The sequence below is a fragment of the Cebus imitator genome, unplaced genomic scaffold (genome assembly GCF_001604975.1).
Source record: "Cebus imitator isolate Cc_AM_T3 unplaced genomic scaffold, Cebus_imitator-1.0 Scaffold214, whole genome shotgun sequence".
NCBI classification, from domain to species: domain Eukaryota; kingdom Metazoa; phylum Chordata; class Mammalia; order Primates; family Cebidae; genus Cebus; species Cebus imitator.
The window spans coordinates 2,665,596-2,691,288 of record NW_016107529.1 but is presented as its reverse complement, the minus strand read 5'-3'; the positions used below and the strand labels follow the sequence as shown (position 1 = coordinate 2,691,288).

The 25,693-nt window shown below is 43.4% G+C and overlaps 1 protein-coding gene across 1 annotated transcript in view; it reads left to right on the top strand.

Moving 5' to 3' along the window:
- The window catches only part of RAB3B (RAB3B, member RAS oncogene family), an 82,320-nt gene extending 56,685 nt beyond the window's left edge, over positions 1-25,635 (top strand). Inside the window, exons 3-6 of the mRNA XM_037745810.1 lie at positions 5,304-5,422; positions 8,927-9,051; positions 21,961-22,148; positions 23,074-25,635. Of these exons, the coding sequence (XP_037601738.1) occupies positions 5,304-5,422; positions 8,927-9,051; positions 21,961-22,148 (432 nt within the window). The 3' untranslated portion in view covers positions 23,074-25,635. The remainder of the gene's footprint in view (positions 1-5,303; positions 5,423-8,926; positions 9,052-21,960; positions 22,149-23,073) is intronic.
- Positions 25,636-25,693: the final 58 nt, after the last annotated feature.

Here is a 25,693-nt window from a genome sequence, read left to right as displayed (position 1 = left end):
AAATGCAGTAAAATGAGGTATTGTTTTAATTCCCATTTCATAGATGAAGAAACTAAGGCTCCAATAGGTAAGTTGCCCAAAGAGAGAGTTACACAAAAGCATGAATATCAGGAGACATTTTAGAAGCCATTTTAGAGGCTGCCTACTATCATCACATAGTGAGTAAGTGGTAGAATAGGGATTCATATCCAGAAGCCTAACTCCAAAGATCATGGTTTTACTTCAAGACTATATGGCCTTTTTGTTTAACAAACAGTGGTTGAATTGCTACTGGGTGCACAGCCCTGTGCTACACACTGCAAGTACAGAGATAAAACTGACTCCAGGTCCAAGCTCATTTATGAGTATATACCAGAATTTCCAATTAGTTGGGATTCAGCTTGGTGACAAGACTCTTCTGTTGGAGAGCTTGGGTACAGGGCTAGGCTCCAGAGTGTCTGTGAGACTAGACACTCTCACAGAATAACAGGGCATAGTGTAGGGAGACTGAGGAGAGCTGAGACCTGGTGGCAGTGCAAGAGCTCAGAAATCCTGTCTGGGCCTCTAGACCAGGAAGAGTGGCTTAATTCCAAATCCTGCAGAACAGGATTTAGGGACTGAACCTACAGATTGATGGAAGGTCTCTTCTTTGGAATTGGCTCTAAGGAGCTCAGGAAGCAGAGGCAAGGAGGAGTGGGTCAAATACTGCTGCAATGTTTCTTAGTCACAAACACACAGAGCTTTGGTGTGGATATGACAGATTTCTTTCAATAATGCCTAAGACTTCCAGTGTTAAATGTTCATTAACTCATTCATTCATTCACTCACTTATCCATTCATCTATTCATTTATCCTCCCACTCACTCATAAGCTGGAGAAAATGATATCTTCCAGAAATCATAGGGACAACTGCTGTATGTGGTCAGAAGGAATACTCTGATAAGCTGGTTGAGATGGAGAGTAAGATGCTCAAAGATCTTGCTCAATTAACAGGAGATGGTGATTCATACGCTCTCTAAGGAGGGTGAGTATGTTAGATGCAGGTTTTGTTTTATGGAGTAAGGTAATGCATGTCTGGGCCAGAGCTGAATTGCTGAGGACGTGGAGAAGCCAAGCCCTGATAGAAACAACTGGTATCTTTGTTTTCTTCTCTTCACAAGTAATCTATCACCATTCCCTATAATTTTACCTTTTAAATACTTCAGTGAATCTGTTCTTACTCGATCCCTGTTGCTACCACTCTAGCTCAAATTCTTGTCTAGTCTGACCTGTACTACTGCAAAGATCTTCTAACCAGCCTTCCTTTCTCCTATCTCTTCTTCCAGTCCATTCTCTACACCATTGTCAGAGTGATCATTTTTAAATCTCAGATCTAATTATGTTAATCCCTTGGTGCAAAATCTTTGATCTTAAAAGATAAAGTCCATATCCCATAGCATAGTATTCAGGGCTCTTTCTAGCTTCATCACCTACCTGTGTCCCATTTCCCACCATTCCTTAAGTTCTTTGGGAGTACTCACTGTCAAAAACTCTCCCTTCTGCCAAAATACCTTTCCTTTACTTTTCTGCTTGGAAAGCTCTTCTTTAGAAAAGTTGTCCTGCTCAGATGTACTTTATATAGTAGGAAAAAAAAATAGAAAAGTTATTCTCCTTATATTGCCAAATAAGCACATCTTCATGTGATGCTCCTGGGCTCAGTGAAGATTCTGCCCATGGGAATCATTATGCTGTCTGCCACATAGTCCCAGTTCTCTTCCTGAGCATGTTATAGTATTGTACTTTCTTACCCCTTGAAAGTTGGGTGTGGATATGTGACTTGCTTTGACCAGTAAAATGGGAACAGTGGAAGTTTTAAGAGCCAATATATGACTCACATACTTTCTTCCCCTCTGGCAGCTGCTCTGTCAGTCTTTATCCTTGAATAAAGATGACAAAAAGCAGAACACTCAGCCAATCCTTAATGGACATGTAATAATAATAATAAATAAAACATTGTTGTTTAAGCTACTGAGATTTGGGATTGCTTGTTCCTGAAGAACCCAGCCTATCCTAAAGGATATATTATTTCCACTTTGACATCTTCCATAGCTAGCCCAAACCACCATGTTTCTACTTTACCTGAACCTGTATGACTCATTTTCTGTTGCTTTTTTTTTTTTTTCTGGGGTGGGGGGGTTGTTTTGTTTTGGTTTGGTTTCTTGAGACAGAGTCTCACTCTTTCACCCAGGCTGGAATGCAGTGGTGCCATCTCAGCTCCCTGCAACCTCTGCCTCCCAGGTCCAAGCAATTCTCATGCCTTAGCCTCCCAAGTAGCTGGTGCACACCACCACGCCTGGCTAACTTTTGTATTTTTAGTAGAGACAGGATTTGCCATGTTGGTCAGGCTGGCCTCAAACTCCTGACCTCAAGTGATCTACCCACCTCAGCCACCCAGAGTGCTGGGATTACAGGCAGGAGCCACCATGCCCAGCCAACTCATTTTCTTTATACCACTTATCTGATGCTGATGACATTTTGCCTCACATTGCTAATTATCAATTTGCTGTTATGTCTTAGCTGCCTTCACAACTCTGCTGAGGCTTCCTGAGGGCAGGGGTGGTGCTTGTTCCATGTTAGTATCACACTAAGTATAGTTCATAGGTAAGGCAATATTTTGTAATGGATGCAGGAGAGAGACAGATTAGTTATGCATGAATCTTAGTTTCCTCACCTGTAAGTTAGAGTAACAGCATATATTCTCCAGGGTTTTCCAACATTTGTGGATAACAGGTGCAACCTGTGTAAAAATAATGGCATAATGAAATTATTGTTCTCATTATTTATTTTTATTATAACTATAGATGTTATTCAGTAGATGGTTGTGAATAAATCAATCTTTCATTGATGGAGGTGTGGTGGTACCTGCATTAGACATAGAATAAGAAGTCCTGGGATTTTGCTGGGTGTGGTGGCTCATGCCTGTAATCCCAGCACTTTGAGAGGTTGAGGCAGGAGGATCACTTGAGTTCAGGTGTTCCAGACAAGCCTGGGCTACATAGCAAGATCTTGTCTCTACCGAAAGAAAAAAAAAAAAAAAAAAAAATTAGCCAGGCATGGTGGTATGTGCCTGTGGTTCCAGCTACTCAGGAGGCTGAGGTGGGAGGATCACTTGAGCCTGGAGGTTCGAGGCCACAGGGAGCTGTGACCATTGCCATTGCACTCCAGACTGAATGACAGAGCAAGACCCTGTCTCAAAACAAAACAAAAAAAAAATTGGCACAGTTGTGGGTGCCTATAGTCCTAGCTATTTGGGAGGCTGAGGTGGGAGGATCACTTGAGCCTGGAGGTTCGAGGCCACAGGGAGCTGTGACCATTGCCATTGCACTCCAGACTGAATGACAGAGCAAGACCCTGTCTCAAAACAAAACAAAAAAAAAAATTGGCACAGTTGTGGGTGCCTGTAGTCCTAGCTATTTGGGAGGCTGAGGTGGGAGGATCACTTGAGCCTAGGAGTCCAAGGCTGTGGTGAGCTATGATGATTGTGCCACTGTTCTCTAGCCTGAGTGACAGAGTGAGACCCTGTCTTTTAAAAAAAAGTCCTGGATTTAAGGCCTAGCTTTTGTCACCCGCTTTGTGACCTCGCCCTTGGGAAAGTCACTTACCCTTTCTGCATATTTTGCATTCTCAACTATAAAATGTAAATAATAATGACACCTACCTCACTGGAATCTCACAAAATTTAAATGAGATAATATGTGAGGAAATGTTTCATACCTGCTTAAGGATGACACATTCCATAACTGTAATGATACAGAGAAGATGGCTGGTCCCTCACATGAGGACTATGTGGAAAATTTGGAAGCATCCCAGTGTGCTCCAATGACCCTTTGCTGTTCGTCTTGTCTTTGTTGCTTGTTTATGTATTTGTCTTTCCAACTAGGCTATGAGCTACTTGTGACTAAGAATTGTCTTAAAGTCATTTTTTGAAAAACTGTTTATTTTTCCTTATTGTAAGAGTAATACATAGGCAAGAGACACTATACAAAACAAACAAACAAACAAAAAAAAAGTAATACATTATAAAGATAAGAAAAACACATAAAGAAGTCCGGGCACAGTGGTTCACACCTGTAATCCTAGTACTGTGGGAGGCCAAGGTGGTGGATTGTTTGTGTTCTGGAGTTTGAGACCAGCCTGGGCAACATGGCAAAACATTGTCTGTACTAAAAATACAAAAAATAGCTGGGCATGGTGGTGTGTTACTCAGGAGGCCAACATGGGAGGATTGCTTGAGCCCAGGGGGTGGACGTTGCAGTGAGCCAAGATGGCTCCACTGCACTCCAGCCTAGGCAACAGAGTGAGACCCTGTCTCAAAAAAAAAAAAAAAAAAAAATTACATGAAGAAAATTTAAATCTCAGTAGTTCTTTTCTCTTATTCAGAAATAATTTCTGTTAACCTTTTGATGTGTTTCTTCCGTTTTTTTCTTTGCACATATAGTTACAAAACTAATATATCACACATATAAGCATTGTCTCATGTCATTGAATATTCTTACATACATGAACTTACATCAAAATTCTTATATTTTAATCATTCTCCTATTGTTGAATATATAAGTTGATGATACATTTTTACTGTCTAAAGTTGTAACAAATGTGTTTTTGTATATACATATTTGTCTGAATTTCTATTTTTATGGGGAACATTTTTCTAATTTTGTAGGAGAAATTCCCAGAAGAAATATTTCTGGGTTAAAGAGTATGAACATTTTTAATGCTCTTAAGACTTTCAAAATGATTGCCAGAAAGGCCGAACCAAGTTCCATTCCCACAAGCAAGATGTGAAGTTGTATGTTTCACTGCATGCTTATCAATAATGGGCATTATTATTTTAAAAAGGGGGCTGGGAGCAATGGCACAAACCCTTAGTCCCAGCTACTTGGAGACTGAGGTGAGAAGATTGCTTGAACCCAGAAGTTCAAAATTGCAGTGAGCTATGATGGTGCGACTGCACTCAGACTGGGCAACAGAGTAAGGCTTTTGTCTTTAAAAAAAAACAACCAAACAAAAATAAGGTTAAAACTTTTTATTTAATAAGTGCCCACTCAACATTCCTTATGTGACTTGTTCATGCCTCTTGTCCACTTTTCTATTAGGATTTTAATTATTCTTATTAATTTCTATGAGATTTAAAAAATCATTTCATTCTAGTCACCAAGCATAATACAAGACACATAATAGATGCTCCTTAAATATGCCTTGGGTTATTAGTTAATTGTTTTGGGGACTTTTTGGGAACCAAAGCAGACTTTCTAAGAGATTGCTTCTTTCCTTTTCCTGCCCAGGACACAGCTGGGCAGGAGCGGTACCGGACTATCACGACAGCCTATTACCGTGGGGCCATGGGCTTCATTCTGATGTATGACATCACCAATGAGGAGTCCTTCAATGCTGTCCAAGACTGGTATGAGACTCTTATATTCATCATTCATTCATTTAGCAAATTGTTCATTAAAACCTAACATGTGCTGTGAGGTCCTGGATTGTGTGCTAAGGAAGCCCAGATGAATCAGACATGGCTCCTGCCCTCAGGAGTTCACAGATGAGAGGAGAAGACAGATCAGTAAGAAGGAATGAAAATATCATGTGATAGCCCAGGCATGGTGGCTCACGCCTGTAATCCCAGCACTTTGGGAGGCTGAGGTGGGCAGATCACCTGAGGTCAGGAGTTCGAGACCAGCCTGGCCAACATGGCGAAACCCCGTCTCTACTAAAAATACAAAAATTAGCCAGGTGTAGAGACATGTACCTGTAATCCCAGCTACTCAGGAGGCTAAGGCAGGAGAATTGCTTGAACCTGGGAGGCAGAGCTTGCAGTAAGCTGAGATCACACCACTGCACCCCAGCCTGGGTGACAAAGTGAGACTCTATCTCAAAAAAAAAAAAAGATAAAAGAAAATATCTTGTGCTGGGCGCAGTGAAGAGAGGCATCAGGGCTGTGGGAACCCAGCAGAGGGCTCTCTGACCCAGTTTGGGGAGTCAGGGAAGGTACCCTTGAGTTGCTGACACAAATGCTGCATTTTGTAAGATTAACAGGAGTTAGTCCGAGGGACAAATGAATAAGGATGTTCCAGAAAAAGGGTACAGATGTGCAAAGGCGAGAAAGTAGGTGCGAGTGTTAAAGGGCACAGGTCATCAAGGATTTTGTGTGACACTATAAGGAGTTTGGATTCTGTCCCATAGATGATGACATACGAATTGGAAACCAACAGGTTCAGATTTGTGTTTTAGGAAGATTACTCCCCTAGTAGCTCTAGTGGAGAGTGAATCCACATAGCACTTCTCTATGAAGTTTATCCCTGGGCTGAGCTGGGTGTCCAGGAGCACATATAGTCCAAGTTCATCAAGGCTCAATACACAATGGAAATCAGTACAGCACCTCAGAGGTGCAACCTCTGAGCAACATATAGCTTTCCTCCTGGGGCACGATTCCCAGGAGAGGAAGCCTGAGGGGAAGGACACGTGAGAGGGAGGGCCAAAACCCAGTGTCCCTGCCCAGATGAGGATGGGGGAAAGTGGGACATCTGTGTGGTGGCTGTCCTTCAGAATTGGAGAGGCTGAGCAGGCTAGGCACACAGCAGCAGTGCTGGCCAGTGCTGGGCTTGTCTTCTGCTCCCTTTTGCCTAATAGTGACCCTTCGAGGACTTCACTTTTCCCAAGGAGCAGTTGTAATTGTGTGAAGCTGCACTGGCTTAACATACACAGCTTGAGCTGAGAATGACCTTCTGGGCTGCCTGCTGCACTCCCCTGTTCTGACCAGCAGTTCAGGGTGTCATCAGCATGTCTGTCATTCCTTGGGGGTCTGTGTTCTCCTTTTCTGCCTCTTTTCCTCTTCTTCCTCCTTTCTGCCCCTTCCTTTTTAACAACTCTTTCTTCCCTCTGCCTTGGATCTTTCTCCTTTCTTTCCTCTCTGTTCTCTTCCCCTTTCCTTTACTCTCTCCACTCATCATTTTCCTCCCTTCATTCCCTCTCCCTGCCCCTCCTCTTCTCTCTCACCATATCTCCCCTGAATTGTCTCCACACTGCCCAGTCCCTGTTGGCCTTGACCCCCTTCCCTTCCTCCCTCAGTCTCTATTCATTCTGCCTCAGGAACACAATGGCTTTAACACCTGGTGATGATTCCTCCAAGAATAACCTGAGTTTGTTGCTAATCTGGGAGCTGAGAGGAAATGGGGTGGGAGGAGGGAGGATGATGAAAGAAAGAGTAGCATAGGAGACAAGGAGAGCTGGCCCCAGGTGCCTGCCTTGAGTCTGAAGACTGAGTGTCTGTCTCTCCCAAGCCCCAGCCTTTGAGTTTTGTCTGTGGGCAACTTGGTCTCAGCTTCACCCCTACCTGCCATCCAAACCCCAGTGTCCAGAATGGGGCCTGGTTTCTTGTGGGCCCACAACAAATGGTGGTTGAGTGAATTACATCCTTTGAGGGAATGACTTCTCACCATAAATGAGAAGGTTGGTGGTGAAATCAGCTTTAGGAGCAGGGTCAGTAACAGGTTCAGGTTGCAGTTAGGGTTGAGTTAGATTGTCAGTGTCAGGGTAGGGTCAGATTCAAGATCTGCATCAGGACTAGCCGTTCACTGGTTCATTCATTTATCAAACATTCACTGACACCTTCTCCACTCTGTCGTTCTCTGCTGGGTATTGGCATCCCAAAGATGAATAGGCTGGTTCTTGCCCTCAGGGAGAGATAGAAATTCAGCAAAGAGGAGGTAATCATTTCTACCTGATGGGGTCTTTGGGGAATGTTAGGCCCACCTCCACAAAAAGATGTCTCCATAATGTAAGGGAGTCCTGTTTTATTTCCTCTTAAAATTTTGTTTTTAATTATAGAATACTTGCTCACTTTCAAAAATGTGAAAAGTATGGAAATTTGAAAAGCATTTTTAAAAAGTCTTATAATCATCTTACGTGAAGATAATCACTGCTGACATTTTGGTTTCTGCAAATAATCATAATCTAAGACTTCAGGGAAGGTTTATGAATCACAGAGGAGGAGGTGGAGGCTAAGTGGATCTAGGGGAGCTTGAGAAGGCTCTCCTCCAGTTGTGGAATCAGCACTGGGCCCTGAAGGATGAGTTAGGTGTGGGGAAGGAATTCCCAGTGTAGGCAAAGGCACAAGCCATGGAAGAGCTTTTGGGGAATGAGTAAAAAGGTTTGGGAGGTGGGAGAATGGGTAATGAGGCTGGAGAAAGACAGCATGAATGGACTTGAACTGAGGAATCTGGACTTGATCACATAGCTAGCTTGGGGCCAGAGAAGGCTTTTAAGAAAGGATACATTGTGATCAAATACCTGTTTTAGAAAGAGCTCTCTGCCTAGTGAGAAGAGGGATGGCCAGATATGGTAGAGGTGGACTTCAAAGAGAGGAGTGAGGTTTGCAGCCAGGGCTTAGGAGTCAGCATCTGCAACAGCCAGCAGGGGCAAGCACCTCTACGTCCTCGGTTGAATTAATTGGCAGTAACTTGGGTGTTGCTAGTCCTGTGGAAGAGAAACCATTGCTTCACACTTTGCAGTTTTCTTTTTGTCATAGGTGGGTGTGTGTCTTGGTCAGTTTGGATTGCTATAACAAGAATACTATAGACTTGGTGGCTCAAATGACAGATATTTCTTTCTCACAGTTCTGGAGCTAGGAAGTCCAAGATCAAGGCACCAGCAGCTACAGTATCTGGAGACAGCTGGCTTCTTGTATCCTCCCATGGCCAAGAGAGAAAGAGTGCTCTACCCTCTTTCTCTTCTTAGATGGACACATTTATTAGAACTCTAGCCTCATTGACATAATGACGTCCCAAAGGCTCCACCTCCAGATACCATTACATTGGGGATTAGGCTTCAACATATAAATTTGGAGTGGGGAACCAGACATTCAGTCTACAGGAACATGATTAACGCATCTCTTTCCATGTCATTTTAGGGCTACTCAGATCAAGACCTACTCCTGGGACAATGCACAAGTTATTCTGGTGGGGAACAAGTGTGACATGGAGGAAGAGAGGGTTGTTCCCACTGAGAAGGGACGGCTCCTGGCAGAGCAACTTGGTATGTAGATGACACATGTGTGTGCACGTGTGCATGTGTACACATGCTCATGAGAGTGGGATAAACAGAGGGCATAAGTGTATTTGTATTTATGTCATTAGTGTTATAATTATGAATTATGTACCTATGTGATCTGTTTTTATATTTGTGCGATGTACATATGGGCTTTATACTGTGAGTTTTAGATAACTCATCATTTTTGATATGTATATATTTGTTATATTGAATATGTAAGTAAATTTTAAATTTATAAACTCTTTTTTTTAACCAGTTCCTTCCACAAAAAACTTGAGGTGTCTTATAAAAATCATCACAGTACAAAAATAAAAATAAATAAGAGAAAATTGGAGCAAAGGGAAAACATGGGTGAGGGAAAAATAAGAGGAAGCTAGGATGAGTAAGTATTATGTCATAAGTTCTTGGACACCTCAAGAGTTGGGCTAAAATGTTGCCTTTGAGCTTCCTAGCAACCATTGCCAAGGGGAAAACAATCAGTTACATAGTTCAGAGTGTCCTAGTGTAAAAACAAACCCATTATTCCAGAGAAGCACTGCTCTTCATTGTCAACTGTAGAGCAGACTGTGTATGCTGAATGTGACCACGTTTTAGCACTAAGTATTTATATGCTGTTCTTACAGTTTATCTCAATGCAAATTCATGCATCTCACCAAAACACAATTCACAACAAAAGTAATTGTATGAAGGAACAAAACTATGTCGTTCAAGTATGTAGCTCATTGATGTCCTGACTTTTTCCAAGGTTAAAATATTCTGCGCTCGTTTGAGGCCCAGGTATGTCTCAGTGGCCCCAAAGCAGAACTCTACCTACCTTTGCATAAAAGAAGAGCTTTTATTTTATGTATTGGGGTCCAGGGTAAAGTTGCCTTACAAAAAGAGTTCCCTGCCTGTAGGTTTGAAAGTTTGAAATCTTCCTCTAGAATAGATGTACTGCTTAGCTTTTAGCCAGTCTAAGTATATCTCACATCCTAAGTGTTAAGTATTGAGGAGTGGAGAGTTTAAAGTTATACTCTCTGACAGTTTCTGAAGTACAGATATTTGGGCTTGTAGGTGGGTAATCTGTATAATATACAAGTGTGAATTGTATGTTGTATATATTTGTATTATGTGTATTATGAATATGTGTGTGTGTGTTGTATACTTTTTTCTCCTCAAGGTGGCCTGTAAACTGTAGCAAACTATAAGTGCTTAATAAACAGGGAGGTTGGGTCATCGTGGGCCTTGCTGTTTCTACACTATCACAGAGGTTCTCGGAGTCCAGAAAGTGCCTCCACATGGTCCATAGAACAATAAGCAAGTGATGAAGTCCACACCTGGAGAACTTCAGACTGTCCCTTTAGGCTTTCAACCTGCAGTCTCCCAGGAGGCTCCCGGCACTCTCCCTGGACTGACTGCATTTCATCTGCTTGGAATGCTCTCTTCTACACCCCATCTTCCACCCTCATCCAGCTGGTGAGCCCCATTCAGCTTTCAAAATAGCTCAAACTTCACATCTTCTATGAAACATTTCTTAGTCCCCTGCCAGAGTTCTTTACTTTGTTTTCTCACTTAAGGCACCCCATACATAGAAGCGTCACAGTATCCATCACACTTGGATGCACTCATTTACTTGTCTGTCTCCCGAAATTTCCTTGCAGACAGGAAATGAGTCTTGTTTGTCTTTGTGCCTACCCTACTGTGCCTAGCATACGGCCAGGCATGGAGGATACAAAAATATGTTTGATTAACTTTATGATGGTAAGTATTTGGATACATCATTTTATTGCCCAATAAGACTTCCTGAGCACCTACTCTGTACTAGGCCCTGAGCTGTGAAATAGGATGCATTCCCTGGCCTAAAGAAGCTCAATCTAGTGAGAGCCTACAGTGACAGTCATAGCCCAGGTGGTGAGGAGTGTGACAGAGGGATGTTGGGGGAGCATAGAGGAAGAATCTGATTCTGCTGAGGTCAGAGAACGTGATGCCCAAGTGGAGTCTTGAAGATAAGTAGGTGAGTCAAGTGAGGAAGAGCGCTAAGGCTCCCCAGTCAGGGGCAAAGACAAGGAGCAGCCCTCTTGGTCAGGGAACCATAAATCACTAGGTGGTATGAGTCTGGAGTAATGTTGCCCAAGGTGGGGAGCTCATGCCACTGGAATTGTGCAGGATGATTTTCTGTATTTATTTTCTAATACATATTTGGATATGTATTAGAAAAAATATAGCCAGCATACCAAGCCCTTCTCACTAAGATTTTTTTTTTGAGATGGAGTTTCACTCTTGTCGCCCAGGCTGGAGTGCTGGGGTCCAGGGTAAGGTTGGGTGATCTCATCTCACTGCAACCTCCGCCTCCAGGGTTCAAGCGATTCTCCTGACTCAGCCTCCTGGGAGTCTGAGTAACTGGGATTACAGGTGCCCACCAACATGCCCAGCTAATTTTTTGTATTTTCAGTAGAGATGGGGTTTCATCATGTTGGCCCAGCTGGTCTCGAACTCCTGACCTCAGGTGATCCACCTGCCTCGGCCTTCCAAAGTGCTGGGATTATAAGCATGAGCCACCATACATGACCATTCTAAGATTTTTAAAAGGTGAATTGGTTAAACATTTATTAGCTGCTTACCCTGTGTCAGGCACTATTTATTCTAAGTGTTTTAAAGTATTATGCATCTAATTTAATCCCCCTAAAATCCTTCAAGATGTGTGCTTTCCTTATCTCCACATTTTGTGTGTGTGTGTGTGTGTGTGTGTGTGTGTGTGTGTGTGTGTTTAACAGATGAGAAAAGTGAGGCACGGAGAAGTTGAGTACACTTGCCAAAGTCACACAGTTAGTAAGAGGGTAGAACCAGGATTTCAACCCAGGCAGTAGTCTGGCTCCCAGAGCCTGTGTTCCTAACCACTTAACTTTACTAAACAGCAAATGTGGTAATCATAGTTGATATATATTGAACAAGGCACTATGTGAAATGTTTAGTATTAGTTATCTCACATAAGTCTCTTTATAAACCTTAAGGTAGATATTATAGAGCATGTCCAATATTCTCAAAAATAAAGTTCAGAGAGAATAAATAACTTGCTCAAGCTTATACTATTAGCAAGTGGTAAAATCAGTATAAATCTTGATGAGGAACACAGATAGAACACATGAGATTAAATCTTAGTGCACTGTTTTTAGGAAGGCACTTGAAGAAGACCTTAATGAATTGGTTAGATTTTGGCAGGTCAAGGTAACCCATCTTTGCCCAACTCAACTCCCTGAGCTTTCTGCTACTGATCACCAGAACTTGCCTATTTACATGTTTATCTCTCCTTCTAGGCTTTGAGAGCATGGATTGTGTCTGATTTGTTTCATGATCCCAAGAACCCAGCACAGGGTAGATATTCATTAATACATTTTACTTATTCAGTGAAAAACATTTATTGAGCACACTAAGCCAAGTTTTGCCCTGGCACTTAGGATATAATGAATGATGAACAAACAGCTGCAATCCTTACTGTCATGGGACTAACGGGGAAAGAGACATTAAACAAATACTTAGACAAATATTAATTAAAAATTGTGTAAAGGAACTGTATGGTATGTGAATTATATCTCAATAAAGCTGTTAAAATTGTGATAAGTTTTACTTGAGTTAGGACTTCTGTTATTGCAAGTGATAAAATCACAATCAAACTAGCTTTAATAAATAGAATTGGTTGGGCACAGTGGCTCACGCCTGTAATCCCAGCACTTTGGGAGGCTGAGGTGGGTGGATACTTGAGGTAAGCCTGGTTTGATATCAGCCTGGTCAACATGGTGAAAGCCCATCTCTACTAAAAATACAAAAATTAGCCAGGTGTGGTGGTTGGCACCTGTAGTCCCAGCTACTTGGGAGGCTGAAGCAGGAGAATTGCTTGAACCCACAAGGCGGAGGTTAGAGTGAGCCAAGATAGCCCCCCACTGCTCTCCAGCCTGGGTGACAGACCAAGACTCCATCTCAAAAAAAGGAGGGGGGGAAGAGATAATGTTTTAGCTCCTGTAACTGGGAAGTCCACTAGACCCAGGACTCAATTGTACTCTCCATTTCTCAGCTTTACTTATCCTCTCAGCCTCCTTCTATAGCCAGACTCTCTGCATGGGGAGTTAGGGAGATGATGGCAGATTCGTAGCTTCCCAATTCCTGCAAAAAGAGACCTCCTTTCTCTCCCAACTGCTATGTATCAATCCCAAGGGAATACTATGATTAGTCACCTCTGTGTCATGTGCCCATCCCAGTGGCTAAGGGAGGCAAGTATGGCAACATATTCCCAATATAACTGGTTTAAAATGGTGGCTTTCTAAAGGAGGGAATGAAGAGGGCAGATAAAAGTTAACATAAGTCCACCACAAGTGCTATGAAGAAAGTGTAAGAGAGAAACCTAATTTTAGGCTGGAGAGTTAAGGTTTTCTGAGAAAGTAACGCTTAAGTTGAGAACAAAGGATGAGAAAAAGCTAGCCAGGCAAAGAGTAGAGTGTGGGGAAGGGCATGTTCCACATCAAGAATAGTTCCAATGTAGGTTAAACCCTGAAATATTCAAGAAATTGAAAGAAGGCCATGTCACAGGGACTAAATCATCAAGGGAGAGTAGCATAAGATGAGGATGGACAGATGGGCAGAGATCAGATAGTACCAGATCATGTTAAGAATTTTGCAAGGGTATGATCAGATCTGGGAACAGTGAGTGGGGGATGCTCAGCCTTCCTCACCCTCACCCAGTGCCTATTCCTCTGCTGTCTCAGGTATTAAGTCAGCTTCAGTGGTCTCTTTGCCAGTGCAGTAATGCCATTCTCTGCTTTATGGGATCCCTCCTCAGGACTCCCTTTCTTATAGCATTTCTGAGCTCACTCAACCAAGACTATTGATATGGCCAATAACTTGCATTTATTAAAGCTGTGAGTTGTGGCCAGCCTTCCATATTCTCAAAGTTCCTGGGACTTGGTTGAGGTCATATAGATGCTGAGGTAGATAGGTCTTTGGGAGAGTAGAGGAGTTTTCGGGACTTTTATTTCTGGAAGCATGACCTTTTAGGGTTCTGCCTCCACATGCCCCTCAGAAAGGGGCTTCTTGTCCCTTCCTGGATCTGACTGGAGATCTGGCCAGAACCCAGGGATGCTAATAAAAGAGAAATGTGTTTCTGCCTACAAAGGAAGGACAGATCATCCACAATGTGGTTTTTGTTTTGTTTTGTTTTGAGACAAGGTCTTCCTCTGTCACCCAGGCTGAAGTGCAGTGGCACGATCTTGGCTCATGGCAACCTTCACCTACTGAACTCAAACAACCTTCCTGCCTCAGCCTTCTGATCCCAAGTAGCTGGGATTACAGGCAGGTACCACCATGCCCAGCTAATTTTTATGTTTTTTTTGTTTGTTTATTTGCTTGCTTTTTTTTGGTAGAGATGGGGTTTCACTGTGTAGCCCAGGCTGGTCTCAAACTCATAGGCTCAAATGATCGGCCACCTTTGGTCTCCCAAAGTGCTGGGATTACAGGCATAAGCCACCATGCCCAGCCCAAAATGTAGTTTTGAAACACACATACCAGCGTAGCGTAGTGGGAAAAGCATGCCCAGACTAGGAGTCAGGGGATTCAGGGTTTTATCCTGCTTCTGCTTCTACTTTACTGTGTGACTTTGAGCTTTGGCATTTCCTGTCTCTGGGTCTCAGTTTATCTGTAAAACATGCAGTTTGGATTAGTTGAGTAGGAAGATCTGTTTGGCCTTATCCCTCTTTGCTTCTGTGTTTTCAATTTACCCAATTCCCCATTCATCACTCAGACCCCACAGGCCCTCATACACTGTCTTGCTTATTTTAGGTGCTCAATAAATGTGTGTGTGTGTGTGTGTGTGTGTTTTAGATTGAGATGAACTATAGGAACCTTGCATGACTGAGTCTGGTTACAGAGAAACAAAGGCCTAGTTGGCATTTATAATAACTAACAGTGACTTAAAATTCACAATATGGTTTCATGAAAATTCTCTTGTGACCTCTGCTGTCACTCCTAGCATGTAAGGCTGCATTATCATCAGCTATAGTAACGCAGTATCTGTATTGCTGTACAGTACATAGTATATTATCATCAGTACAGTAAATCAGTGATTTTCTTGATGAAGAAGCTGAGTCCAGACCACTATGTTTTCTTGCACATAATGAGCTATGCCACACTTCTGTGTCTTTATTTACTCACTTGAAGATTATGTAACTTTTCTAAGTCATATAAGGAGTAGATGGCTGGACCCGTACTCAAACTCAGACTTTGGACTCAAAATCCTAATGTTCTCATATCATTCAATGGTGTTTTCACAAAAGCGTGTCATAGTTTCTCTTCAAATTTCCACCCTCAGCTGCAATGTTGGTAAGATTTCTTTATTCTTTAGATTATGACTCACAACCTGAGTCTGGGCTTAGATAATGAGGCTTTCTTTCTCACTCATTACATACCAGCTACAAGTCAGCTGCAACTCAGTTCCATGTATTTTCCTACTCTGGGGTCCATTTGGGATGGCTAAACCACCCAAAGGCTCTTAAAGCTTCTTTGGGACTTGGATCACATCACTTCTGCCCACATCCACTGGCCAAAGCAAGTCACATAATCAAACTTGATGTTGATAGAATGGGGAGATGTATTCTTCCCACAAGGAGGCACTGCAAGCTAGTGGTAATGGGTGGGGCATAAAATCTCTTGCAGGGAGGGCAGTTCACAGTCACCAAACACACAATGAACTCTGGGGACACAGAGGTGAACAGGTTCCCTTTCCTCAAGATGCACACTGACCAAGGAAACAAAATTTTAAACAGATAATTATGACCTTCTTTGGGTAGATGGCTATGCCAGTCCTCAGCCTGTTTGCTATTATTCTTCACCCTCTCCTGTTCTGTCTTTATTCTGCAACCTCCTCTGAGGGGTTGACCTTTGCAGGCTATGTTTCCTACGCTCCTATGATAGTAGCTTCTGGCTGGGACTAGCCAAGGGAAGATATTGGCAGGTGATTGGAGCTGCAGAAAAGGGAGAAAGCCAGGTATTTTCCTCCTACCTCTGCTGGCCCCCTAGCAGGGGCTGCTCCTCTGCTCTGACTCCTGGTCTCATGGTTCCAGTTTCTTTTAGCTCTAATACTAGTATTTTTTGCTTTTGATAATCTCTGGGTTTTCTTGGTATTCTATTTATCTTCTTCTTAGTTCTTTCATCACCTGTATAAGCATTTCCCTCTGATTTGAAGAAGAATAGTTCCCATTTTTCTGGTTGGAATCTGATTGAAGCAATCACGCAAAGTGCCATGAGAGTACAGGGGAGAGATATGTCGTATGTTCTGAGTGGTGGGGGTGTCCTGGGGAAGAAAAAGCGAAGCTTCCCTGGGATCAATAATTCCATAGGTGAGTAATGAAGATGATTAGGAGTAGGAGCTAGAGATTAATAACATGAGCAAAGGCACAAAATTAGGAAGCGCTGATGTTTCTGGAGTATACTGTGAGCCAGGAAGATGAAGCTGGGGAAGTAGAGACCAGTGCATGCCAGGTCTTGGGTGTTTAGCCAGTAAGGCTGGATGTTGAATTGATCAGACCTCTTTCAATTCCAGTGACACAAATCCAAGTCAGAATAGCTTAAGTTATAGGGACAGATGAATAGCTGATGCAAACTGGAAGAGAAAGTCATTGGAGATGAGATGGTTAAGAAATTAAGAGGCCAAGGTGCTGGGTGGATTGTCCACATGACACTCAAAGTTCCTGAGAATGAAAACAAGCTTGGGTAGAAAGGAAGACAGTGAGTCCCACTGAGCCCAAATCATCAGTGACCAAAGAATATGAGTTGAAGGTTGGTAACTGACAGAGATGAGGCTGTGTCAGAGCAGGATGGAGAAGGAATTTGAATGGTGGAGGAGAAATGTTCTGGAGCAGTGTTGGGATGAGGAGAGGAGTTTAGCTGGTGGCAAGTTTCTGAGTAGAATTCTGAGGTCATATTCAGAAGCAGGCAGCGTGGATGCAATCTATGGGTCTGTGACAGCTGCCTTTGGACAGAATAGATAAACGTGATAATCCCCTGGCTTCTCATTTTGGGGGGGTGGAGGAACAGCTCAGATTCAGTTAAGAATTGAGCCCCATTAAAGACAGCAGAAATGTCATTGTTCTGAAGCCAATTAGGAGGAAAAAAGGAAGGACTGGGGGCTAGTCTGGTTAATTGGTTGTCATCTTCCTGGCCTCACTAGATTCTCAGCTCCTAAGAATCCTTATTAATGAACCTGAGGAAAAGGTTACCATCTGGACCTGCTAATGAAGACTATTCCAGGAATCTGACAGTAATTGAGTGGGGTGCATTTGGGGTTATTCTGCTAAGCAAAAGAGGCCCTTGAGATGGCTAGACCCATGAATTGGTAACTTGAGTCAGAGTTCTCACACTCTGGGTACCTTTGAGATGACAGTAAAGACATCTCCTTGGCATGACACAAGAGCTCCCCCTGTTTGGCGTCCTACTGACTCATTTCCCACCACTTAAGGTTTTCTGCTCTAAGGATAACTGCTGTGACTCTTTTGGCGTAGCCCAAGGCTGGTTTTTGCCCCCTTATCTGTGCTCACGCTGTCTCCCCTCCCTGTTGTGCTGTGCTAGACACGCCTGTGCTCACACATACACTCACAGTGACATGTCTTTGTCTAGCAGATATCTGCTTAAGCATTTGCTTCTCCAAGAAACCTTCCCTGGTCTTCAGGCTTAGTGAGATGCTTTCTCTGTGCCCTGACAATCCCCTGGCTTCTCTCCATTTCAATACTTATTACCCTAAATATTATCAAAGTGTCTATCTTCCACAATAGACTAGGGGCTACTCAAAGGTAGGGGCTGTGTCTGATTCAACTCACTGTCCCCAGTGCCCAGCACAGGGTCTGCTGTGCTTGTTGAGCTGAGCTTTCATGACTCACACTATCCGTATCCCCTCAACCACACCCTCTGTGCTCATTCCCACCTCCTTAATTCAACTATTCATTCCACCAACATTCACTAAGCACCTACTCTTCCAGCTGGTGCAGGGACTCAGAATGACATAGTCCCTGTTTGGGGAGCTCCCTGTCTACATGGACTTTTGTCATGCAGAAGGAAGCACAGAGGAGAATGAAGACACTATATGTAAGCTGAGTCCTGAAGAATGAGAAGTTAGGTGAAGAGTTTTACTTAATTCTTTTTAATTTAATTTAATTTAATATTTACATATTCATTTATTTATGGTCTTGAACACCTGGCCTTAAGCAATCTTCCTGCCTTGGCACCCCCAAAGCACTGGGATTCCAGGCTTGAGCCACTGGCATCTAGCCAATTTTGCTCAGTTCTGTTTTCTTTCTTTCTTTTCTTTTCTTCCTTTTCTTTTCTTTTTTGAGACAGAGTCTCACTCTGTCACCCACTGGAGTGCAATGGCTCAATCTTGGCTCACTGCAACCTCCACCTCCCAGGTTCAAGCAATTCTCCTGCCTCAGCCTCCCGAATAGCTGGGATTACAGGTGTGCACCACCACACCCAGCTAATTTTTGTATTTTTTAGTAGAGATGGGGTTTCACCGTGTTGTCCAGGCTGGTCTCAAACTTCTGACCTCAAGTGATGCACCAGCCTTGGCCTCTCAAACTGCTGGAATTACAGGCGTGAACCACCATGCCTGGCCTGAGTTCAGACTTTAAAGGCTCACATCCTCACTAATTTCAAGAAGCTTCCTCCTCCTCTCCTTCCCTGCCAGCCTCTCCCTCTCCTGCATCCCTGCATGGCCTCTGGTTTCCTCTACCTGGGTTAGAATGTTACAGCTTGTTCTGTCACTATTCCAACTGACAGTGAGACAAGGAGGCATAAGGGACAGACCCCTGGCCCATCTCTGAGTCGGTTTTCCTGTCTGCCAATTACGAGTGCTAATGCTTGCCTTGCCCAACTCCACTCACATGGTTGTTTTTGTATTTGTGAACTGTTAATGTGAACTGCAGTTGTGGGAGACTGATGCCTTTATTAGTGTGTCTTTTCCACAACTATATTTGATCTCCCTGTATCTCTAACACTCAACACAAGACATGGCACAAAGTCAGTGTTCAATAAAGACCTGGTGGGCCAGGTGTGGGGGCTCATGCCTGTAATCCCAGCACTTTGGGAGGCTGAGGTGGGTGGATCACCTGAGGTTTGGAGTTCCAGACTAGCCTGGCCAACATGGTGAAACCCATCTCCACTAAAAATACAAAAATTAGCCAGGCATGGTGGCAGGTGCCTGTAATCCCAGCTACTCGGGAGGCTGAGGTAGGAGAATCACTTGAACCTGGGAGGCAGAGGTTGCAGTGAGCTGATAATGCCACTGTACTCCAGCCTGGGTGACAGAGCAAGACTCCGTCTCTCAAAATAAATAAATAATAAATAAAATAAAAATACCTGGCTTATTGATTGACTCTAAGTGATGAAGACAAAGAGCTTTATTCAAAGGCCCTGGGAGACAATAGAGGTACAAGGAAGCTGGGACTAAGGTGGGCCAGGAACATATAGGAAAGACAGTTGCCATGTATTCAGATACTTTTGTGGATTTAATTATTATTACCATCCTATGGGGTAGGTAATATTCACTTCATTCTACAGATGAGGAAACAGAGACTGGGAGCAATTACCCAAGAACACACAGCTAGTAGCTGCCCTCTGTACAATGCAGCATGTCCTCCCCTCAGTGCCACTTCCTCACAAGGGATTTGTGCTCCTGACCTTGAACTGTGTCCTCATCTTCATCTGAACTGAAAACCTATTTACTTATTTACCTGTCTCTTTTCTAGGTAAGCAATACACTGCCTGCACCTCCCCAAACACTGCCATTTGCAATAAGGCAGTCAAACAATGGGGAGTCCTTTTTTGTGGTGTTCATTATGGAAAAACAATATGCTGGAGAATCTCTGAAGCTGAGTTTCTATGGCCTGAGGATAATGAGCCAGCAACTGCCTCTTTCTTTGTCACATGTCCACAATTAGCAGGCACTTCTGCTGCTTGTCTTTCTCAGGTCAGGAAATGGGCCACAGGAGAGAGGCTGTCAGCTGCAGGTGGGCTGGCAGGAACAGCATATGCCTTCCAGCTGGGAAGGCTGGGAAAAGAGGGGCCTTGTTTATACCTGGGGGCTTCAGCCCTTCTGTGGAAGGTGGAATAATAGGGAGAAAAAAGGAGGGAAAAGAGATCCCTCCTGTGTTAGAGAAGATGATAAAAGAGGGAGAAAGAGATGGAGAGGAGGTGGGAGGAACAAGATGAAAGAACGGAAATAAACTGTCTTTATAACAGGCCACTTGTTACAGCACTGTATTCATCATCTCACTCAATCCTCCCACCTGCTCTTGGTAAGAAGACACTGTTGTTTTTCTTATTTGACAACAAGGAGTCTGAGAATTAGAAAGGTTAAGTGAGCAGAGAGGTGAAGTGACTTGCCCAGACTCAGGCACTGTTAGTTGGATTAAAGCAGAGGAGGCCAAAAGACTTGTAAAGGAAGAAAAAGGTGTAATAAAAAAAAAAAAAAAAAAAAGCAAAGGAAAGAGAAAAAGAGGAAGAAATGAGAGGCAGAGTTGTGTGTGGACTTTGGAGACAGCCAAACCCAGACCTAAACCCAGTTTCCACTAATACAGCCACATTACTTTGTGTGAGTTATGTAGTCTCTCATATTCTCATTTAAAAAATGGAGATAATGTTATTTACCCAACAGGTTGTTGTGAGGATTAAAGAAGATGGTATCAGTAAAGTTCCTAGCATAGTGTCTGGCATATAGTATTTGCCCCAAAGATATTAGAAATCCCAAGGAGAAAGTACAAGGAACACAGGGGAAAACCTCTGAAAGAAGGGAAAGAAGGCAGACAGACAAGAGAAGTGGGAGAGAGGGCCAGGGACTGATAAAGAGGGCCACTTTTGCTTCTAAGGGCTGCCACCAAGCTGACCAAGATTCCTCGGGTGGAAAGCAGCCTTTTTGAATCGGGAGAGCCTTTGCTGTGTCTCTTTGGACAACCAAGTTCTGTTCATCACAGAAAGTGTTGCTAAGGATTTCAAGATACAAAATAGACAAGAATGTTGCACACGTTGGATGTAGTTTTCCCTGGGCCTTTTGTTGGGTTTGTGGAGGCAGAGTGAGATCTATTGGATCATTTCCGTGGAATTCAGAGAAGAGGAACCCCACTGTGTGGAAATAAACCAGTGTGGCTATGGGTGGAAAGGGCAAAGAAGACTTATTCAGTGTGAATCTTGAGGTGGCTCCCAGAGCCCAGACCAGAATTGGCCAGCCTAGGGGGAATGAGAGGCAGGGGGAGGAGGAGGAAAATCCCTGTGAAAAAGTCCAAAACTAAGGCTTCTCATACTGGTGCCTTTCTTTATCTTGGGCAAGGTAGCTTACTTCTGTAAGCCAGTGTTTGCATTAGTGAAGTGGAGAGAATCTGACTGACACTCCTTCCTCAGGGGCAACATGAAGATCAAATAAAATAATCGATGCGATAAGTGGGTTGAAAACTATGAAGTCCTGTGCACACACATTTATGCATTTGCTCTGTCAGCAAACACTAATGACCTCCTCTGTGTCAGGCACAGGGCTATACATTTTACATACATTGTCTTGTCTAATCCTTGAAATAACTCTATGAGGTAGGTAGAATTATCCTTTTTACAAACCAGGAAATTGATTTGTAAAGAGAATAAATGACTTGGCCCAGAATTAAACAGCTGGGCAATGGTAGAGCTAGGATCAGTCTGACTGTAAGACCAGAACAGGAAACTCTTGCCCTGTACCGTCTCCTTGAGGCAGAATCCCCTGCTCATGGAATTGGGCCTCTTTGCTTCACTCCTGAGCACCGGACACGTTAATCCAGAGTGCTTGGGCTGAGCGCACAGAAGGGTTCCAGCAGAAGGGATGGGAAAAGTCCTTATCTTTACCTCTTCTCTTTCCAGGGTTTGATTTCTTTGAAGCCAGTGCAAAGGAGAACATCAGTGTAAGGCAGGCCTTCGAGCGCCTGGTGGATGCCATTTGCGACAAGATGTCTGATTCAATGGACACAGACCCCTCGATGCTGGGCTCCTCCAAGAACACGCGTCTCTCGGACACCCCGCCACTGCTGCAGCAGAACTGCTCATGCTAGGCAAGGCCCACCTTCCTGACCTCCTCTCATTGTGGCCCCATACCCAGTCTGCTTCTCTCTGTTACACACTGTCCACTCTCAGACCTGAGGAAGATGAATCGCTGCTATTCTTTGCCTGCCCCTGGGGTTTTCTGCAGATGGTCCCAGTAATAGATACTCAACACTAGACGAACAGAACAGGTCACTACACAGGTGGAGATTCACTTTACAAAAAAAGACTCTGTTTTACGAAGGGGATCCACTACAGGGACTTAGAAAGCAGTCTCTTCTCTGCTTTTAAAATAATAGTTCCTCCATTTATCAAGATTTGACACACACACACTCTTCAGGGGCAGGCCAGTTGTGTAAAGTGAGGCTTGCCTGCATAGCTAATCCTATTAAAGATAACTTCCCAAAGCACAGCGTGCTTGTTTCATATTGGGCTCCCTGTGGGGCTTTCGCTCACTACAAGTAAAGCTTGGGCTCTCAAAGACCTGTGCCTGTTACCACAGATGCCCAGAGGGCCTGGGCAGTTGCTGTGGTGACAGGCAGAGCTAATTTTTAGAGAGCTCAGATTCTCTAATGATGCTGATGGCATAAAGGCTGAGTCAGAAACACATTTAAGAGAAAAAGATTATCTCCTGCAAAATGTCAGAAGTTCCTGTTATATGAAAGAGTAGGCAAGTAAGCTTAAGAAAGACAAAGAGAAAGAGAAAAAGAAAAAGAGAAACACAGGCAAGATCAAGAAACAGATTGCTGCTTTTCCAGTGGGTTCTTAACTGTGGGAACTTAGTGAAATTGGTTATTGATTCTTAGACTCCTGGAACCTGAGGATTTTAGAGTTGATGGGATTCCCAAATTTACCTAGTCTGACTAGTCAATTCTAACTTTCCTTTTTCTGAGAAGTGACTGTCAAGCCTAACAACCAAATCTCTTTCTTCTACAGCACACCTTCTAGGCAGGGACAGGAGCTCATTTTCCACACCATCTTGGTCAACTCTCATAGAATGTTTTCCTTCCTTCAAGTTCAAATCTGCCTCCTGGAAATTCTTCTTCTTCCCACCCTATTGGTACCAGCTCTGCTGTTAGAGACTTCACAGTCTCTGCTCCCTCTGCCCTGTGACACCCTCAGACTACTTGAGAACAGGAATCATGGCTCCTGGGATTCACCTTTTCTCTAGGTCAAATACCTCTATAATTCCACCTGCTGTTCTCCATAGGGTCTTCTCTCCATCCTGCCCCTTGACTCCAATCTGTCTTTTAATTGCTCCTGAGCAGTCTAATTGAGAAGTACAATTCAAAGAAAAGTAAATCTAAGGTATCATGACCCTGAAAAAATTGAGAAAATTGAACTCAGAGGTCCTGAGCCCAACTCCATTCTCCTGGGAGTGAAACCTTAGCTTTTACCAGAGAGCACGGGAAACCAATTCTGGTGGAAACCCTTAATTAAACACCTGAGGAAAAAAAGAAAAGAAACTCAGAGACCAGAATGGATTGTCTCATTATTCTAGCTTGGTTGGCCACAGGGACATATTTGGTTTTGGCTGAAATAATGACATGGAACTGGCAATGATTCCAGAAAATGTTTCTTCTTAATCATGGCCTGAATCCTCAGCCACCTCAAAAGTCAGTGGCAGGGGGAGTCTCTCCCCAGTTTTCTCTTCATTTCAAATGAGGCTCATTGGCTTAGAAAAATACATTAACTAGCAACCAGTCCAAAGACTAAAAAGGACCATCGAGGGCGGCTGTGGCTCACACCTGTAATCCCAGCACTTTGGAAAGCCAAGGCAGGAGGATCATTTGAGGCCAGGAGTTCGAGATCAGCCTGGTCACTATGGTGAAATTCCATCCCTTCAAAAAAAAAAAATTAGCCAGATGTGGTACACGCCTGTAGTCCCAGCTACTTGGGAGGCTGAGGCAAGAGGATTGCTTGAGTCCAGGAGTTTGAGGTTGCAGTGAACTGTAATCATGTCACTACACTCCAGTCTGTCTCTCTATCTCTCTCTTTTTTAAAGAACCATCCAGAGTCAGCTCTACAAAAGATGTTGCTTTCTTTGATGCCATGCTGAGAACAGAGCTTTGGGCTTGGAGATCTGGACTCTCATTAAATCGACTGTGACTCTGGGCCAGTTACTTCCCATCTTTGAGTCTTGATTTCCTACTTATAAAATGAAAGAGCTTATTTGGATGATCTTTAAGGTCCCTTTTGGCACTAATAACTTGGTGACTCTTTTTTTTTCACCTTCACCATTTCAGTTGATCCACCAAACAAACCTGAGAGATCAGGATTGGCATCCCAGTGTTAGCTTGGCTAACACTGATGTCTTGCTTACTCTGTGCTAGAAATTGTTCCAAGCATTTTATATGCAGCAACTCATTTATCTTCCCAGCATCTTATGAGGGAGGCACTAAATTGAGCCTCATTTAAAGATGAGGAAATAAAGGTACAAAGTGGTTCTAGCCTGACCTCTAAAGTCACATCATAAGTAAATGGTAAAGCTGGAGTTCAAATCCCAGCAGTGGGCTCCAGGGTCTGTGCTCTTAACCACATTCTGGGATGCATCTTTTATAGACAAACTACGATCCAGAGAGGTTATGAGACTTGGATCATATACCGAGAGTGTTAAAGCCACATTAGGATTCAATTCCAGGGCCATCAGATTCCAAGTCCAATGGAGAAAAGACTTAAATCTCTAATCTGTTAACAAATTGCTCAACTACTCAGACTAATCTGAGGTGATGGATGTCTAATGCTCAGGAAAGGCAAGTTAGTCTCTGAGGCAACCAGATCCCATGGGCCTAGGTAGAAAAGCCCAGGGCTGGCTCTCCTTGTATTTGCCTTTGCCAGGCAACACTTAACAGGCTCCCAAGCAGCGGGAGTTTCCATGCTCCACTTCGAACAGCCTCCAAGCTCCAGCAATGGGGCATTTGTGAAGAGTGACTTGATTAACTTTTCTGACCATGAGGAGAATATAGTTGCTTCACAGGGCAGTAGTTCTGGATGTGACACTGTGTCATGGATAATTACTATTTTTTTCTGATCATTAATACTCATCTAGTACTCAGATTTCAGACCAAGGTCCTCATGACCACTGGATATTTTAGTATCTATATCCAATAATCTTTTCTCTCTTACTGAATATCCAGGCAAAGATCCAATATTTTTCTTTAAAACTGTCAAATTCTGTAAAATTCAGGAGCCAGTTCAAGGGAACAAGCATCTTCACAATAGATGGAATCAAGAGTTAAATGTTATAGTGGCAAGCTCTTCTACTGGGCAACAGACAACCAGACGTGCTTGTGAGATGGCAGCTCCCCAGCCCTGTCTGCGACCTCATTTCTGTCGAGTGAAAGGCAGCAGCTCAGCTGATTGCAGCATAGTGTTCATCAATCACGGTAATAGCGCAATTAGCCACCACGGTTCAAGCCGCATAATATGTGTTAGTGGCAACTTATCTTGGATTTAATCTTCCTAAACAATTCAAATAAAAGATTTAAAAACTCTTGACTTCTGGCCGGGCATGGTGGCTCATGTGTATAATCCAAGCACTTTGGGAGGCTAAGGC